The sequence below is a fragment of the Phalaenopsis equestris genome, unplaced genomic scaffold (genome assembly GCF_001263595.1).
Source record: "Phalaenopsis equestris unplaced genomic scaffold, ASM126359v1 Scaffold000002, whole genome shotgun sequence".
NCBI classification, from domain to species: domain Eukaryota; kingdom Viridiplantae; phylum Streptophyta; class Magnoliopsida; order Asparagales; family Orchidaceae; genus Phalaenopsis; species Phalaenopsis equestris.
In genome coordinates, this window is record NW_018164444.1 from 63,012,297 (window position 1) to 63,031,766 (window position 19,470).

The 19,470-nt window shown below is 30.9% G+C and overlaps 1 protein-coding gene across 1 annotated transcript in view; it reads right to left on the bottom strand.

The window, feature by feature from the left end:
• The window catches only part of LOC110021999 (alpha-mannosidase-like), an 83,012-nt gene extending 64,066 nt beyond the window's left edge, over window positions 1-18,946 (bottom strand). The window contains exons 1-7 of the mRNA XM_020720762.1: window positions 18,917-18,946; window positions 18,629-18,803; window positions 10,912-11,031; window positions 10,752-10,835; window positions 10,586-10,657; window positions 10,361-10,474; window positions 49-149 (exon numbers count right to left, since the gene is read on the bottom strand). Of these exons, the coding sequence (XP_020576421.1) occupies window positions 49-149; window positions 10,361-10,474; window positions 10,586-10,657; window positions 10,752-10,835; window positions 10,912-11,031; window positions 18,629-18,787 (650 nt within the window). The 5' untranslated portion in view covers window positions 18,788-18,803; window positions 18,917-18,946. The remainder of the gene's footprint in view (window positions 1-48; window positions 150-10,360; window positions 10,475-10,585; window positions 10,658-10,751; window positions 10,836-10,911; window positions 11,032-18,628; window positions 18,804-18,916) is intronic.
• Window positions 18,947-19,470: the final 524 nt, after the last annotated feature.

Below are 19,470 nucleotides of genomic sequence, written 5' to 3' on the forward strand. Positions count from 1 at the left end.
TATATATATATATATATATATATATATGTAGTTGGATAGATAGCTTACGGGAAATAGTCGTCTGTTTTCAATGGCCAAGCTTCATTGGAAGCATATTTTGCATCGGTATAAATTGAAGGTGTGGAATACAGTGCATGGATACGGCCATCCTGCCATGACAGTGCAAATGACCATTAAAAGTCCAAAGCTTGCATTTACAGCAGTGCTTATCATTAAATTAGTGAGAATTTATCATGGTTTTCAAGGTCTAATCCACCGAAGAACTACATTAAGCAAAGTTGAGTTCTGCTTTCTTCCGATAGGACATTATAAGTGTATTCTACCAATTCCTGTAAAAATAATTAGAGAATGAAGCAACAACTTAATTGAAAAGAGCTAATGATAAATGTTTAACCACAAACAATAGTCAGGTGACAGCATGACTTATGATTTAACTACAAACAATAGTCAGGTGGCACATAGCGAGTGCATGAGAAAACAGACCTTAGCACAAAAATGAGTGTTCCTTTGGACGACTTACATTATATATATATATATATATGTATGTATGTATGTATGTATGTATGTATGTATGTATGTATGTATGTATGTATGTATGTATGTATGTATGTATGTATGTATGTATGTATGTATGTATGTATGTATGTATGTATGTATGTATGTATGTATGTATGTATGTATGTATGTATGTATGTATGTATGTATGTATGTATGTATGTATGTATGTATGTATGTATGTATGTATGTATGTATGTATGTATATTCTCTTGGTTTTGTTTGATTAGGAAACAAGCTTTTATGTTTCAAAATGTAAGGCTTACCATGTCAAAGATCATTTGAAAACTCTTTATTTTAATTTTTTTGCAAGTGATATTTGGATATGATATGAAATGTATATTCAGGACTTCAGAGAAAAATCCTCTAATTGATATTATTGCATCTCTTCGTTTACAAAGTTTACATGTTCTTCTTCAAACATCCTAGCAAATAGTGTTTCAAATATCTTTCCAGCTAAGTCGACGACAATCGTGTGAATTTCATTCATAAGTAAGAAATTTAATATGAACTTTAGGGTTTTTGTATTTTAAAATATGCGAAAAAAATTTAGAAATTCTAGAATTGTGTAAGACCATGTTTTAAATTTTTGACAAAAAGCTGAATCCATAGAGAAGTCTTTATTGTGGGAGATAAATTTCAGGTATGAAGTTTCAATATTAAATTACTATTTCTTTAACTAATTTTGTAAGGTTTAAGTTCAAATATAAGAACCCTATCTTTAAAAGCCAAATTATGTTGCTTCTAATTCAAGCATGCCAAAAGAGGCTTCAAGCATGCCAAAAGAGGCTTAGGAAAGCTACTTAATAAAAAAACTTGATAGTTAATTGATTTTATTGGGATCTATTGATATCTGAGGCACAATATATATTTTTATATAAAATAAGAACTAGCCAATGAATTTGAAAAGTGAGATTAGAATTAAACAAAAAGAAGGATAAAAATAAATAGAAGCCAAGTAATTCAAATTTGTTAATATAGACGTATCAAAGAAATAGTTTGACTAAAAAAAGAACAATCGACCGCACTGAAGAGGTAAGTAAATATATTTAAATTTTACAATAATTTTTTTTTATTTATGAAATTAATTGAAATTATTTTTACTATTTTGAGAACTTTCTTTTAAAAATGCATGATTCAAACTTTTTTTAATCAAATAAAGAAATAAATAAAATATGATATATGCATGTATTTGTGGAGTAACTCATAGATGACACTAGTAGAGAATGCAATGTCCTATACACATAATATGAAAAGGAAAATGAAAAGGTTGCCTACCTTTTTGGTGTGTTTTGGAAAAGGCTAAACATATATTTTTAGTAAACATTTATATAGTCAATCTCACTGACGGTTATTGTAATTGAAATGAAAAAAAAAAGTAACCAAACAAAATTGATTTATATACTACGTCTTTTTTACTGCTTACGATCTTTTTACTGTTTGCTTTGTTTTTACAAAATATTTTTAAAATAAAAAATACTATAATTTATAAATATTTATCCATTGAATAGTTTAACTCATATCTATAGCTACTAATGTTTTTTACAAAAATTCAGAACAAATAGATCCTAGAGAGCATTTGTACTGAGGTCAATGAGCTCAGAGAGATAGGTACTATAGTTCAACTTTTTAATTTTTCTTGCGGTTGTAATAATTTTAAATTTGTTCGAATGTTTGTAGTTTAAATTTATGTGATAGAATGACCCTTTATATATTGGATGATTTTGTTTAATAAATGAAAATGTTTAGATAGTCACATCCCTTCGCCCGACTGTTTGTTTCAGCCTTGGTGTTTTAAGCTCTTAGGTCAGGTCATGACAAAAGTGGTATCAAAGCTCAAGTATATGACGATAAAAAGATCATCATATTAAAAGATTCATTAAAAAAACATTACATGATATTAAGAAACTTATATAGCAATTCTAATAATTATTGAAATAATTATAAAATTTTGATATCTCAAGGGCAATGGATATAAATCAGAAGATAGATGGCAATACTGGGGAGACGAGGCTGCTGAAAAACAATAGTGACTCTAACAACGCTTACTGATCCCCCAACAAGTGGCGTTAGTGTCCTTATGAACATATTTACTCAGATGATGGTTGTAGCGACACACTTGATTCAAATTTCTCAGACCTAAGCCGATGATAGTAAGACAACATTGATGTTTAAGTATCTGAAGCTATTCCAGGATATGAGGCTATCACTCTTTTTAGGAATAGGAGGGTAGATGAGAACTAGCTAATGAGAAATGAAAAAAAAAAAATTGATTGCATGTCCTGCCTTCAGGAGAAAAGTTACATTGTCTACCTTCGCTTTCGAGGAAGAAACAAGGAGGTGATGGCAAGCGCAGCTACAAGAGAAATTTAGGGGACAACACATCAACTTGATCTAGTAGGATGATTTTGCGAAGACCTTCGGCAATTGGAGAGTTCCTCTTTCAGCCGGGAGGCAGATGCGGAACAGATTCATCAGGCTGGTGCAAGGTGATCTATTATGCAATAAAAAACTGAGTTCATGATGTTGTCCAGATATGCACAACTAATCTCCAATGCAAAAAAAAGTGTCACCATTTTTCATATAGATTGAAGGATGTCATTAGATAGTTGCTAATTCCTTTGAGCATTGAAGATTATTCATTCTTGGTAGAAAGATCAAGGAAGAAAAAGATTGAATTACTAGCTAGACAGAGGCATAGAAATTTTCAAAAGAAAAAGGGCAATAAGAACTCCAAATCTGGGCATGCCATCCACTTTGACCAGTGCAGCTTGAAGATGCCTAAATCCAGTAGCACTGTGACTAGTTATGCTAAGTGTGAAAAGACGCATTGAGGGGCTAGGACACATGGCAAATTCATGTCCTACCTTGGGTCAGAGGCCCTCTATAGATACAAGAGCCAGTGCTCCCCTTCCCTAGAGGAGTTTTGGCAGACAGAGGCAGACAGAGTCGTGAAGATTACTTCCAGCATAGAGTCAAACCCGCAAAGGAGAGAAGCCACAAGTCTATGCACCGACTCAGCCGAAAGCAAAAGACTCACCTAAAGTTATTGAGGGTATTTTTTTTTCAATATATCCATCAAATCTTTAATTTTATACAATATTTTTATATATTTTTTCTATTATAAGTTTTATATCTATTCAAAATAAATTGATCCGAATTTTACTTGATACTTGGGCATCATATTCCTTTATCTCTGAAGAATTTATGAGAACTGAGGGACAAAATATTTTAAAGCTGCCTAAATTATTTTCCGTCACTTTGTCTAATGGTTTCACATAATGGATGATAAAAGTTGTATGAATATTATTATTTGTGATATAAGTTTGAAGGTGAATTTGATCATGTTACCACTAAATGAATTCGAATTGATCCTAGGAATGGTTTGTATATCCAATTATTTTGTAACTATAAATTGCTCTAAAAAGATAGTCAGCTTCAACATCCCGGGAGAAGAAGAATTCAAACTTATGAGAAATAGATGAATCTTCTCTATGATGATATCGAGTTTGAAGGTTTTCAAAATGTTAGTAAAATGGTACCAAGTTGGCACTAAAAAAGAAACAAAGAGGCCGGGGGATATATCAGTAAAAAGGAATAACCAAAACTTTCCTTAAATAATTGCCACATTTGCCTCCAAAAAGAGAGAGATTTCACCATTGATTTGATACAAGGTGCAAAACTAGTAGCAAAGGCAACATACATATGACAATCAGGGAGCTACAGCAACTCAAGAGTCAGTTGTAGAACCTATCAGAGAAAAGATTTATTGGGCCAAATAATTTACTTTTTGTTAAGAAGAAAGATGAAAGTATAAAGTTATGCATTGAAAATTGAGAATTAAACAAGTTTATAATAAAAAACAAGTACCCATCATCAAGGCTTGATGACCTTTTTTATCAATTGGAAGAGGCTTCTGTATTTTCAGAGATTGAAATGTAGTTAGAATATCATCAACTAAGAATTAAAGAAAATGCATAACAAAGATAGCTTTCAATATCAGATAGGGGCATATTATGAGTTTGTGGTGATACCTTTTGGGTTATCAAATGCGCCTACAATCTTTACGGTTCTTATGAATAGAATCCTTAAACCAATTTTAAATAGATTCATAATTGTCCTCATTGATTACATTCTAATTATTCCACTGATGAAGCTCATCATGCAAGCCATATTTGCATAGTTTTGCAGATATTGACTTGTATGCTAAGTTATCAAAGTATGAATTCTGATTGAGAAGCATAACATTCTTGTGGCATGTGATCAGCAGTGAGGGTATCTTAGTGGATTAGAACAAGGTTAAAGCAATCACTAGTTAGTCCGACCCAACCACAATTATAGAAGTCTAGAGTTTTGTAGGTCGAATATTATAAGAGATTTGTTGAGTGATTCACTAAGATAACAATGTATTTGTCCATATTAACTCTATCAGAAAGAACGATCCAAATATCTGAAGATCTACTCACACTTTGTGTGCTCGATTTCAGTGAAAACTGAAAATGCAAATTTCTCTGATAAAATTTGCCCACAATAATAGCTTCCAGACTAATATTCGTATGACTCCTTATGATGCCTTTTATGAAAGAAAATGCATGTCACTTTGTTGGGTAGAAACTTTTGAAAGGAAGATAATTGGTGTGAAGTTTGTGGATCAAAGATACGTGCATTTTTCAGATTATCCCAAAATCAAGCACACAAAGTGTAATAATTTTTTTTATTGGGTTAAATATAAAAAAGAGAAATGAATTTACCTAGTTAAGACAACTGTGTATTATATATCGTTCACTCGACCCTGCTTTGCCCAAAGGTAAATAATTGAGGGCATGAAGCCCTCATTTCTCTTATCCCGTGCGAATGGAGAGGGTGAGGCAACAAACGAGAGAGCGAGAGAAAGGGAAAGCAAGAGACAGAGGTTAGGAGGAACATGGAGAAGTGACACTCCAACAACAAGGGGCTCGAACGGCTCGTAAGATTGCCGCAAGAAGCGAGCGAAGGGAGGAAGTTGCAGGAGGAGGCGAGCGGTTCACGCAAGTCCTCGCACTACGTCGATCAACCGTAAAAAGAGAAGGGTGGAGGGGAAGTTGAGCGACTCTTTCCAGTGGTGCAGAGCTTTTTAGAACTTAAGAGTTGCTCGAGCGAACTCCTTAAGCTCCCAACACATGGAGTTGCTCGAGCGGGAGCTTTCCAGCCTCAGATAGAAGCTTGATCGAGCATTCTGAACTTCCAATATAGGGAGTAGCTCACACAGAAGTCATTCCCGCAAGCTAAAGACTTTCGCACAAATTACATTTTTAGGTAAGGAACCTAAAGTGAACTTTAGGGCTTTTGTATTTCAAAATATAAAAATAATTTTGGAAGAAATTTCAGAAACCCTAAAATTAATTTCTGAAATTCTGTAAAATCATGTTTTAGGCGGTGCTCGGTAGATAGTATTTAATAGGGTTTACTCAAAGATTTACGTAAATCCTGTCAAATACGAAAAATAGGTTAGATAAATCACGGGCTCCGCAAAATCCAGTTTTCTCCTTTTTCCGTCTATTCTAGGACATAAATTTGGATTTACTAAATCCAATTATTTGATGGATTTAACGAATTTAACTTAGAAAAAAGTTCATACAGATTTATGCCAAACATGTCAGTTAATTTAAGTGGATTTAATATTAACTGAACCAAACACTATTTTTGACTTCAGAGCATTTGGATTTGATAATTTCAGAATCACCAGATTTACGAAATCCAACTCAACTTAAAACCTAGTTGCAACCAAACACCACCTTAATGTTTTAACGAGGACTGAATCCCTAAAAAGGTCTTTGTTGTGGGAGATAAATTTCAGATACAAAGTTTATTTCAATATTAAATTACTGTCCCTAGCTAGTTTTGTAAAGTTTAAGTTAAATTTAAAAATTGTATGCTTAAAAGCCAAATTACGTTACTTCTATCTAAGCATACCAAAAGAGATTTACGAAAGCAACTTAATATAAAATTTGATAATTAATCCATTTAAGTGAGATCTATTATTATCAGAATCACAATATATATTTTCATATAAAATAAGAGCCAGCCAATTAATTAAAAAATTAACACTGAGCATATTAAATAATAATAATAGTAATAATAATAATAATAATAATAATAATAATATTGAGATTAGATTTAAGCTGAAATGACAAAAATAAATAGAAGCTAATTAATTCAATTTTGTTACTATAGGTGCACCAAAGATCTAAATTGATCAAGGAAAAAGAACAATTGACTGAACTGAACATGTCAAAAAATATGTTTTTTTTACAAAAATTCTTTTATTTATAAAATTAATTACAGCTATTTTAACTGTTTGAGCATTTTCTTCTAAAAATGCAGTATTCAAATATTGTTATCAGAAAAAAATATATATATATATTTTATATGCATGCATATATAGAGTCACCTCTAAATGGGTACTGAGATGGGATACAATGCACCCGAGCACAAAAAATAAAACTAAAAATGGAAATGAAAATGGTTGACTACGTTTTTGATGGGTTTTTGAAAAGGTTAAACATATTCTTTTAGTATATGTTTAAAAGATGACTCTCACTAGCAGATATTATAATTAAAAAGAAAAATAAACAAAAAACTAAATTATTTATTGCTTCCTTTTTACTCCTTACAATCTTCTTGCTGTGTTTTTACAAAATATTTTAAGAAAATTTTATCCACTAAATAGTTTCTCATACATTTATCTACTACCAAGTTTAAGAAAACTTGTTTTAGAATAAATGAATCCTAAAGAGCATGTGTACAGATGTCGAGGAACTCAGGGAAATAGGAACTATAGTTCAGTTTTTATTTTTTCTTTCAATTGTAAAAATTTTAAATTTGAAGGAATGTTTATAGATTAAATTTGTGTAATAGAATTACTCTTTTATATGTTTAGAAGATTTTGCTTAGTAAATGAAAATGTTTAGATAGTTTTCTCCGTTGGATTGTCTGTTCTCACCTTGGTATTCTAAGCTCTTGGGTCGTGTTATGACAACAAGTTCGAATATCAAGAAGCTTGCCTCATTTACGCTTGTGAACAAGTTTATTGTGGCTATAAGCCCACCTAGATTTTAAAATATTAGATCAATTAAACAAATCTAAACGCTCAAAAAGAACATAAGTTACATAAAAACAAATAAAAAATAGGAACAAAATTTCTGATAATTAAACTATAAGCATTTCATTTATTTGTCAGATACATTCTATTTTACCAAAATTTCTCCATAACTACTCTCAAATTGAGATCTTATCCATCTAGATATTGTCTACTTTAGCTTCATAAACCTTCTAGTTTAATCCCCTTATGCAACTACTGAGAAGGTTATCCATTGTCTCATCTTAAGAGTGATATAGCAAGAGCATGCATAAATTTGGAGTTCCCAGCAAAACTTTAATCATTACATCAAAAGTCACTTGATATTTAAGAGCATTGTCTCAATATAGTGGAGACGTCTCACAATTTCTTTCACTTACGGAATTGATATCCTCTAGAGTAGCCTTAAAGATAGATCAGAATAATTCACAACGTAGACAGGATTACACAGATAATTATATAATTACTAATAATTGTGATATCCCTGTTGCTTAAGAAAATTAAAAGAGTTAACAGAGAGGACTCAAAGACCTGTATATCCCCTAGTTAACTTTGTTTCGTTTGAAAAGCTGCATGATTGCTACAAGCTATAAAAATTTTCTTACTCTCATCAAAATTACCCTTAACCAAGAAACTTTCTCAGAAGCATTGGGTAATGAAGAGTCGAAACAAGCCACAAATAATAAAAAAAAAGTACTTTAAGAGAACTACATGCAAATTGATGGAATTGCCTCAAAGAAAAAAAATTGGTGGTATGCATATAGATCTTCAGTGGGAAATATAAAGATTATGGATTACTTGAACATTATAGACTATATTGGCTGTTAAAGAGCATACTCATAACTATGCAATAGACTATCTTGAAGTATTTTCTCCCGCTACAAAAATATACTAAGAATCCTTATTATCTGTAGCAACTAATATTGCTGAAGCTTACAGCAAATTGACAAGGTTTGTGTCAAATAAGAATAATATATGTTAATTATAAAAGGTATTTTATGGGGCGAAATAGTCTCCTAGGGCATGGTTTCAAACATTTAATAAGATAATGAAAGCATGGGGATATAGACAAAGTCAAGGTAATAGCACGTTATTTGTCAAACAGTCTAACTCAGGAGGATTTACCGGTCATAGTTCGTAAGAATGATAATCTAGTAACAACAGATGCCTATAAGGAATGGAGACATTGAAAGGATGTTTATAGGGGCAATTACATGCATAGCACCCGAAACATTGCTATCTACAAATCTAGCAACCTCTTTCATCCATTTTTCAAATTCTCACTCAAACATCTAAATTCATGATAAAACCCCAATCCATATTTTTCATTTTTTAATTCAATTCTCAATGATTTGATCGTGACATGCGTAAATAAATCGGTTCGATGGTTCAAAAATATCAACTAGGTGCTAAATTTTGTAAATAGCAATGTTACGGGTGCTATGTATGTAATTATCCCATGTTTATAAAAGGAGTTTGAGATTAGGAATCCAACAAATTAAATTAGTTCTTTTACACTTGATTGCTCCCTCTCGATAAAACATTTATATCCCAATAAAATATGTGGTTCCTTTTTTACCTGAGATAGGAAAATTTGGATGCAAACCAATTGGAACACTCAATGAACAAAATCGAAGCTTACCAACTATTTTAACATTTTCTTTACATCTTGTAAGATTAACAATTAAGACACAGAGTAACCAAAATATATATCCAACTTCTTCCAATGACTACTAAAACTTTATTAGTATTTTCTACAATCCCAATTGCACGCAGATTTTTTCTCTGAAAGTAATCACACATCCCTCCTTCAAATGACCATATCAAGATAATATAATAAAGTATTATTTTTTCTCTCACAACTCAATTAAAAACTGCATAAACTACTTTTTCAAAAAACTAAAAATTTTCGTATTCTTTCCATGCTGAAATAAATTATATTATCTTCAGTTTTCAATGCATCTTACTGGATTGCTATCTCTGCTTGGCATCTATAAAATTATGAAAACTCTAAGTCGATGATCATCAACACCTAGCTGACATGATCCATTTGTTCCAATCAGCTTACTAAACTGATTTATTTGACTCTAATCACACAAAAGGTTCCCATAATTTCTTCATGTACAACCCTCCCATATTTAGAAATTAAGCTCCGCGTCATTAGTTATCTGAAACCCTTTCAAAAGGCGATTCCAAAATGCCAAAAGATGAAGTATAGCAACCAGAAGGTCATTTCATGTTCTCAATCTACAAGGTTACAACAAGAAAAAGAAATCAAAACCGCTTTGATTTACAGAAACCTATCACAAGTATTCAGAAGTCAAAGATACTTGCATGCATAGAATAAGAGCGCCAAATTATTGTGAAGATTGAAATGAAAAATCAGAAGCAAAAGAATTAATATCAATTCGTATGAAATAAAAACTGATACATTATATGTGAGAAACCTATTACGGTGCATGAGCTTCTAAAGCAAGAGATCAGAATGGGAAATTGTGGAAAAGAATGATAACTTCTCTCTTACCAAAAACAAAATGTTTCCAACCTTTTATTACTTCATAAAGTAGAATTAAAAGTTTAAGCTTTATTCCAGATAGAAAATAAACTTTACAAGGAAGTTCATATCAGGCATACCTCGTTATTCCAGATAGAAAATAAACTTTACAAGGAAGTTCATATCAGGCATACCTCGTTAACATAATTAATAAGCTTGTCCATTTCCTTGAACCAAGATTCAGCATACTGATACTGGAAATCATCACCCATTGTCCACATAATATGATTTGTTCGTGTCACATTAGCCTGATAAACGTAATTCAAGAAATAACTAAATCAACATGAAGACAAAACAATAGTAAGAGTAGTACGCATGGACAACAAAGGGGTAAAATTGAGTGTGAAATCCATGCTTACCTGAACCAGAGCAGCGTTAATAAAATCATTTACACGCTCATTAACATTGTAGTCATAAAGATGAGGATCATCCTGCACATTAAGAATACAGAGAACCAAGAAAGGAGTTTGTATCTGTAAAGGGGTTATATCTAGACAAATTAATCAAACTATTCAAACCTCATACCTGGACAGGAGGATCGAAATCATTCACTTCAAAATGAAATCCTTGTGGAGGGCTGTAATCAACAGGGAAAGCGCTTGCAAAAATCTGGAGTTTTAATTATTTGCATCAAAAAAACAAAGTATCACAAGGAGAATATATTGGGATCCAGAAATCAAAGAACCTGGGATGATCGGCCCAATGTTCTTGAACCACGCCAAATGACTTCAAGTGATTTGTCCGCTGTACGTTTTATTCTGTCCTGGTAGTCAATCCTTGCAAAGAATACAGAGTCGAAACCAAGCTGCATGAAAAATGAGGAAATTAAGAGAATAAAAATAAACAAGCATTTTTTGTTGGAATTTTTGGTGGGTGGAGTTCATGGCAATGCTTTTCATCTTAAATGAGAGAAAAGGAGACATAAAATTAGGTTGTGAACCGTAAAGTAGCACTTAATAAGGTAAACAAGATTGACATGGGACATGGAACGTAAGACACGAAAGGAAGACGGATATAAATCCGTAAACATGAAACTCTTGTTTATTTGCTAACCGGTTCACGTTCGGACCACCTATGGCTGTGGGCTGGCCCCTTTAGCTTCATTTTATTCGTAAATTAGCACTAGTATTAGGTTATTTTGTCTGGGAATTATTTATATGTTTATTATGGACTGATTTCGGGATTGGTTGCTTTGGTTTTATGCAATAGAGATCGTTCTCTCTAATTTTTCTTTATTAAAGTGTTGTATCTTTGATTTTTCTCAAGTGGTTTTAACCTAATTGTATTTGCATGGTGATCTTTGTTAAACGTCCGATAACGACCATCCAACATTGTCAACCCTTGTTGCGGCCTACCAAACCAGTTGTTAGACTACTATCCAATATTGGTTGCACCGATTCTCCTGTCCTCCTCTAGTTTCCCCGCTGTTTCCTTCCTACAATTCTCCTAACTTGCTCTTTGACCTTCCCATGCTATTTAGTAACCCTATATCAGTGTGACTTGGAATTACAATTCGACAAAACCTAAAAATTAGGGATTTATTTTCCTCACTCCAAAACCCAAATCCACATTACCTATTTTGTCTACCCTCACCCTCTCACTTTTCAGCCACACAAAATTATCTTTCTATTTTAACAGAAACCCTAATTGGCAGAATAAGACACCATGCCTCCGAGGGAAAAACATGCAAAAAAGTATCCATGAGCTTACAATGGAAGATATGCAAAGGGAGATTGTCCAACTACAACAAATACTTATCACATTTGAAAGGAGTCGCCCGAAGAGATCACCTATAGCCATAATGGTGACTCATAGGATCGATAAAAGGAAGCTAATGCATCCACAAGAAAGTTCTCAATAATGAAGAACCAATTCCCCAATGATTTGACATTGAATATCAAGACAATGATTTCATGTTGACGATCGACTTGTTGGATTTTGATGAAAGCTAATATCCAAACGAATTCATTGAGTGGTTCCAAACAGTGAAAAGGATGTTTACATACAAGAACATTCCCTAAGATAAGATGATCAAATTAGAAGCAAACTCTAAACACTGGAAAAAAAATTTAGTACAGAGACCTCCCCTAAGATAAGAGTCTAATTGGAAACCATCAAACTCTAAAAAATGCCATAAAAATTTTGAAGAGAATTTGACAGTGAGAATGGAAAAGTAAGATCACCACATAATTTACGGTGAAAAAGGATATTCAATACAAATACTTTTCTCACATTACTGGCAAGATATGTTCCTAAAACTTCATAACTTGCACTTGAGATATTCTACTATACGGGAGTACATGTAATATTTTGTAATTAAATAATAATAAATATCTACTGAAATGCTAGCATTTGGAATGTGAGGGATGTGAAGATAAGGTGGAAGTGTAGTAAGGGAGAAGAAACAAGGGAATGGAGACGAAAAGTTGATTAGTTATTATAAGAAGAGATCCCTGTAACAATTTGAACATGAGGAAATAAAGGAGTGGAAGATGGACGGTTTTGTGTCGATCGCACATAAAAGCTTGAATTCGAGCAGCTACGTCGACAAGGGAGACCGAGAGTATTCGAGCTAGGGCGGTAAAGCAAATATGTCAATGATGAGGGTTAAAGCTATTGGCGAGCTAGTCAGCTAAAGTTAGTGAGTTTTTTGTGCGGTCAATAGAGATGAGGAGTCGTGAAAGAAGTGAACAACGACACTAGGGATACAAGAAATAATAATGATATTAGAGGGGAGTATCAACTTCTTACGATGAGGGAGAGGTGCTAGTATTTCGATCGATTCTTCAAACTGAGCCCAGGAAAGAGCAATAGTGATTTCATCACAACACATTTCGTATTCGTTGCAATGTGAAAGGATAAATGTGCAATCTTATCATTCACAGACAACTGTGAGAATGTGATATATATTCAAATGATAAATAAGTTGAGTTGTGCAAACAGAAGCATGTCCATCTACAATCCATATGTTGGTTGAAGACAGGGAGTGTGATCAAAGTTGACAGGAGATGTCTAATGGAGTTGTTTATCCGAGACAAGTTCCAAGATCAGGTATGGTGTGACATGATACTCCCTTGACGATACAACTGGTGCACATGCCATAACGACTATAAAAATGCCTATTCCTTTACCAAGGATAATAAGCACATCACATTCTTATTTTGAAAGGAGTCTAAGATAATGGACATTCACACATATAAGATGATAGTGCCACGAGCTACCTTTTTTTAAGCCTTGCGAGAAGCACCAGCATGACTAACATTGTTGGTCGTGAAATGTAGTGAGTTAGAGAAGTCGACACCGTACATAATGAAGCCTCTACTAAGAGTGTTTTAGGATGTCCTATCTTACAGTCTATCTTCCAAAAAAATCATAGATTTCATCCCAGAATCTGTTCTTTCAAACTAACTTGTTTACTAGCCAGCCAAATATTATGAAGGCTTGAAAAAAAAAAGAATTGGAATCAAATGTTCCTCATTATTAAAAAGTGGGTGAACGTGAAGAGGGCATATCCCTATCAAAACTGAAGGAATAAGTGAGGAAGAGGGAGAAGGAGAAAGATAGGGGGTGAGGAGTGCGGACATGCGCTTAGGGATTGAGCTAATTGAGCAATAGATCAACACCCTTATGTGAGCAGCTAGCTTTGGCTCGAGTCGAGCATGAAAGTGTTTTCAAGCAGGCGAGCAGAAACAGTACGTGTATGCTTGAGAAGTTTCTTCCGGTCATGGGTTGGACCGTTGACAAGTGGAATTGAATTGTTTTGAGCATAAGTTAGGGCGTCATGTTCTTTGCACGCTTGACCACATTAATATCGATTGAACCAGTTAAGACTTTATTTATATTTTCTTATGAATAAATTATAAATCCTAAACCTAGTTTAACTTTCAAGAAATATTTAAGGAGGTTTTTTATAAGGAAACATTAGATTATAATTTTGGTTATAAAATTAATTTATCAAATTCCAAAGTGTTGCCTAGATATAATTAGAAATTCTATTAGAACTTTAGATGGTTGAAATAAGGAAGTGCATGTGATCAAAGTAGTAATTATAAATTTATGTTAAATAAATATTAGGATTATTAAAAATTAGGATAGTTAAAAATTAAATTTTAAGGATAAAGTAAAAGAAATTTTAAAATTTAGTGACAACATAAGAGTTTAGATATGCATATTCATATTGTAAAGGTATGATAAATATAAAAAAAATGAATTAGAAATTATAAATGACCATATTTTAAATCACATATTTTGACTATAGATTATAAAAAAAAATTTAATGTCGAGTTATATTTTTGATAAAAAAAGTTATAAGGTTAATAATCTAATAAAATATATACATGTCAAGGAAGACTATCATTAATTAAAGTATGTAATTAAAATATTAATAAATTATAAATAAAATTTAGTGAGAGTTTGCAAAAAAATTTTAAAAAAAAAGATCATAGCAATTATTATCAATTAAATTAATAGAAATAATTTTTTCTCATAAATATTAAGTAAATATAGTCAAAATATAATGAAAAATTAAAGCAACATTTTGTTTAGATTTGAAAGAGTCACTATAAGCAAAGTTAGATAAACATAATAAAAATTATCATATTTCATAAATAATTTTTACATGAATAACATGCAAATTATGCATGTATGAACAACGGTAGCAAGTATAAGTTAACAAATTATTCATTTCAAATCACACGACTAAAAAAGTACAAAAGCTTATCAAAAACTAGATATATGTGCTCAGTAAGGATAAAAGTGTGGCTATTTAAGTTAGCAATCTTGATGATAACATTTGTGCTTCAGAAATAAATAATGTTTTCTATAAATTTTCAACAAAGTAAATTATTGTAGAGTATGTTGTATAAAATTAATGACTTTTTAAATGGATGCGCTTTTTAAATATAAAATAACTCTATAGGCTCATATTTTAAGTAGATCGCAATTTCTAAGTTTTAAGAAATTTGAAGAAGAATTGCAAAGTTTTGGTAATCATTATCATTGATTCTTAAGACTTTTTATTAGAAGAATTTGAAATACAGGCATATTATAAATGCAAAAAGACAATGTCATGTGTTTTGATATTTAGTACTTCGTGTCAATTTAATTTCATACAAAATATTTGAATAATCAAAGCAAATGCATTTACAAACATATTCATATTGTAAAGGTATGATAAATATTAAAAAAAAATTAATGAATTAGGTATTATAAATAAATATATTTTAAATCACACATTTTGACTATAGATTATAAAAAAGAAAATTATGTCAACTTATACTTTTGATAAAAAAAAGTTATAAGGTTAATAATCTAATAAAATATATACATGTAAAAGAAGACTATCATTAATTAAAATATGTAATTAAAATATTTATAAATTAAAAATAAAATTTAGCGAGAGTTTGCAAAATAAAAATAAAAAAAAGATAATAGCAATTATTATCAATTAAATTAATAGAAACAATTAAGAATAATTTTTTTTCATATATATTAAGTAAATATAGTCAAAATAAAATGAAATATTAAAGCAACATTTTGTTTAGATTTGAAAGTGTCACAATAAGCAAAGTTAGATAAACATAATAAAAATTTTAAATGGTCATATTTCATAGGTAGTTTTTACATGAATAACTTGCAAATTATGCATGTATGAATGCCGGTAGCAAGTATAAGTAAACAAAATTATTCGTTTCAAATCACATGACTAAAGAACATACAAAAGGTTATCAAAAACTAGATATATGTGCTCATTAAGGATAAAAAAGTGGCCTTTTAAGTGAACAATCTTGATGCTAACATTTGTGACTCAAAAATAAATAATGTTTTCTATAAATTTTCAACAAAGCAAATTATTGTAGACTATGTTGTATAAAATTGATAAATTTTTAAATGGATGCGCTTTTTAAATATAAAATAACTCTATAGGCTCATATTTTAAGTAGATGGCAATTTCTAAGTTTCGAGAAATTTGAAAAAGAATTGCAAACTTTTAGTAATCATTACCATTGCTTCGTAAGTCTTTTTTTATTAGAAGAATTTGAACTCCAAGCATATTATAAATGCAAAAAGACAATGTCATGTGTTTAGATGTTGAGTACTTTGCATCAACTTAATTTCATACAAAATATTTGGAAAATCAAAACAAATGCATTTACAAGCATATTCATATTGTAAAGGTATGATACAAATAAAAAAAAATTAATGGATTAAGTATTATAAATAACTATATTTTAAATCATACATTTTGATTATAGATTATAAAAAACAATTAATGTCAAGTTATACTTTTGATAAAAAAGTTATAAGGTTAATAATCTAATAAAATATATACATGTCAAGGAAGACTATCATTATATAAAATCTGTGATTAAAATATTTATAAATTATAAATAAAATTTAGTGAGAGTTGCTAAATTAAAAAAAAAGATCATAGCAATTATTATCAATTAAATTAATAGAGATAATTAAGAAAAAACTTTTTTCATAAATATTAAGTAAATATAGTCAAAACAAAATGAAAAATTAAAGCAACATGTTGTAACAGTTTGTTTAGATTTGAAAGAGTCATTATAAGCAAAGTTAGATAAACATAATTAAAATTTTAAATGATCATATTTCATAAGTAGTTTTTACATGAATAACGTGCAAATTATACACGTATGAACACTGGTAGCAAGTATAAGTAAACAAAAATTTCGTTTCAAATCACACGATTAAAAATGTACAAAAGGTTATAAAAAACTAGATATATGTGCTCATTAAGGATAAAAATGTGGCCTTTTAAGTGAGCAATCTTGATAATAACATTTGTACTTCAGAAATAAATAATGTTTTCTAATAAATTTTCAACAAGGCAAATTATTGTAGAGTACGTCGTATTAAATTGATGACTTTTTAAATGGATGTGCTTTTTAAATATAAAATAACTATATAGGCTCATATTTTAAGTAGATGGCAATTTCTATGTTTTAAGAAATTTGAAGAAGAATTGCATACTTTTAGTAATCATTACCATTGATTCTTAAGCCTTTTTTATCAGAAGAATTTGAACTACAAGCATATTATAAATACAAAAAGACAATGCCATGTGTTTTGATGTTAACTACTTTGCATCAACTTAATTTCATACAAAATATTTGAAAAATAAAAACAAATGCATTTACAAGCATATTCATATTGTAAGGGTATGATTAATGGATTAGGTATTATAAATAACTATATTTTAAATCACACATTTTGACTATAGATTAAAAAAAATAATAACAGTCATATTTTTGATAAAAAAATCATAAGGTAAATAATCAAATAAAATATATACATATCAAAGAAGACTATCATTGATTAAAATATGTAATTAAGATATTTATAAATTATAAATAAAATTTAGTGAGAGTATGCAAAATTTAAAAAAAAATCAAGGCAATTATTATCAATTAAATTAATAAAGATGATTAAGAATAAATTTTTTTCATAAATATTAAGTAAATATGGTCAAAATAAAATGAAAAATTAAAGCAACATTTTGTTTAGATTTGAAAGAGTCGCTATAAACAAAGTTAGATAAACATAATAAAAAATTTAAATGATCATATTTCATAGGTAGTTTTACATGAATAACATGCAAATTATACACGCATGAAAACTAGTAGCAAGTATGAGTAAACAAGATTATTTGTTTCAAATCACACGACTAAAAAAAGTACAAAAGGTTATTGAAAACTATATATATGAGCTCATTAAGGAAAAAAATGTGGCCCAGTGAACAATCTTGATGATATCATTTGTGCTTCAGAAAAAAATAATGTTTCTATAAACTTTCAACAAAGCAAATTACTATAGAGCATGTTGCACAAATTTGATGACTTTTTAAATGGATGCGCATTTTAAATATAAAATAACTATATAGGCTCATATTTTAAGTAGATGGCAATTTCTAAGTTTTGAGAAATTGAAGAAGAATTGCAAACTTATAGTAATCATTACCATTGATTCTTAAGACTTTTTTATAAATGCAAAAAGACAAGGTCATGTGTTTTGATGTTGAGTACTTTGCATCAATTTAATTTCATACAAAATATTTGAATAATCAAACAAATGCTTTCTTTTTTTTTACAACCCCCCCCCCCCCCCCCCCCCCCAACATTCAATTAGATCCTTATGATTTATCAAGAAAAAAAAAACACAATCACAGTACAATTTGGACACATTATGATTTAAAATGGGCATGCAAGATTAAAGGTGCAATCCTTGCACAAGTATTCCCACAACAGGTAGCTACTTGTGCACAACACCTCACCACTTAACCAACCCTATCAGGCCATCACCCCCTCTATCCACCCCAAACCAACCACTTAGTAAAACGGGGAGCATGAGAAATATAGTTAGCACAGTGAATATATTACCTCTGCTCCTAGTAAGTAGCCTTGCACCGCAGAATGCCCAAACGGATCGATCTGCCAACCAACTCGAGGAACATGGTTAAACTGTTTCTTTATCAAACGATGACCAAGAGTAGTTTGATCAATCATATCAATATAGTGGGCAGCTGCTTCATCATGCATACACCAGCCACCATTTCTGCACCAGAAGAAATCATTGTGAGAAAACTATGACCTTGAAGAAAGACCAATTGGTATTTCTATCATTACATACACGAATTCCAACTGGCCAGAATCTACCAATTTTTTTACCACTGCTTGCATCACATCACTTTGTTCAACCCACCATCTTTGGAAAAAAGCCTACACAACCATAAGCCATTTATGGCATTATTTTCATATTAAAATCTGAAATAATAGAACAGGATAAGAAATGCAAAATTGCTGTTGACAAAGCTGTTATTACTAGGTGGCTAGACATCGGTGTCAAAAATAAGCCAAACAGGTTTCTTGTTGCCTCGGAGAACATGCTGGTGCAATGAAATGAATATGCAGAAAGTGAAATTTTATTGTAGATGCAGTTTCATCAAAATTTGAATACAATGTGATGCATCATGCTAAGATATCTGTCCTGATCCATAGGCATATTCATTTTTTTATCAATATCAGTTCCAAAAAGCAAATGAACTACACCACATACTGCTATGCAAGGAAACAAATTCATTGACAGTCTAAAGCTGAGTTTAGACTAATGAGCACCTCCAGGGTAGATTGTGAGTTGATGCCCATTATATAAGCTTTGGAAGCTAGTGGCAGTGTGGGCTTCGAGAATTCATGCCCTGGCCTTCCTCAAAGATGGAGTAGTT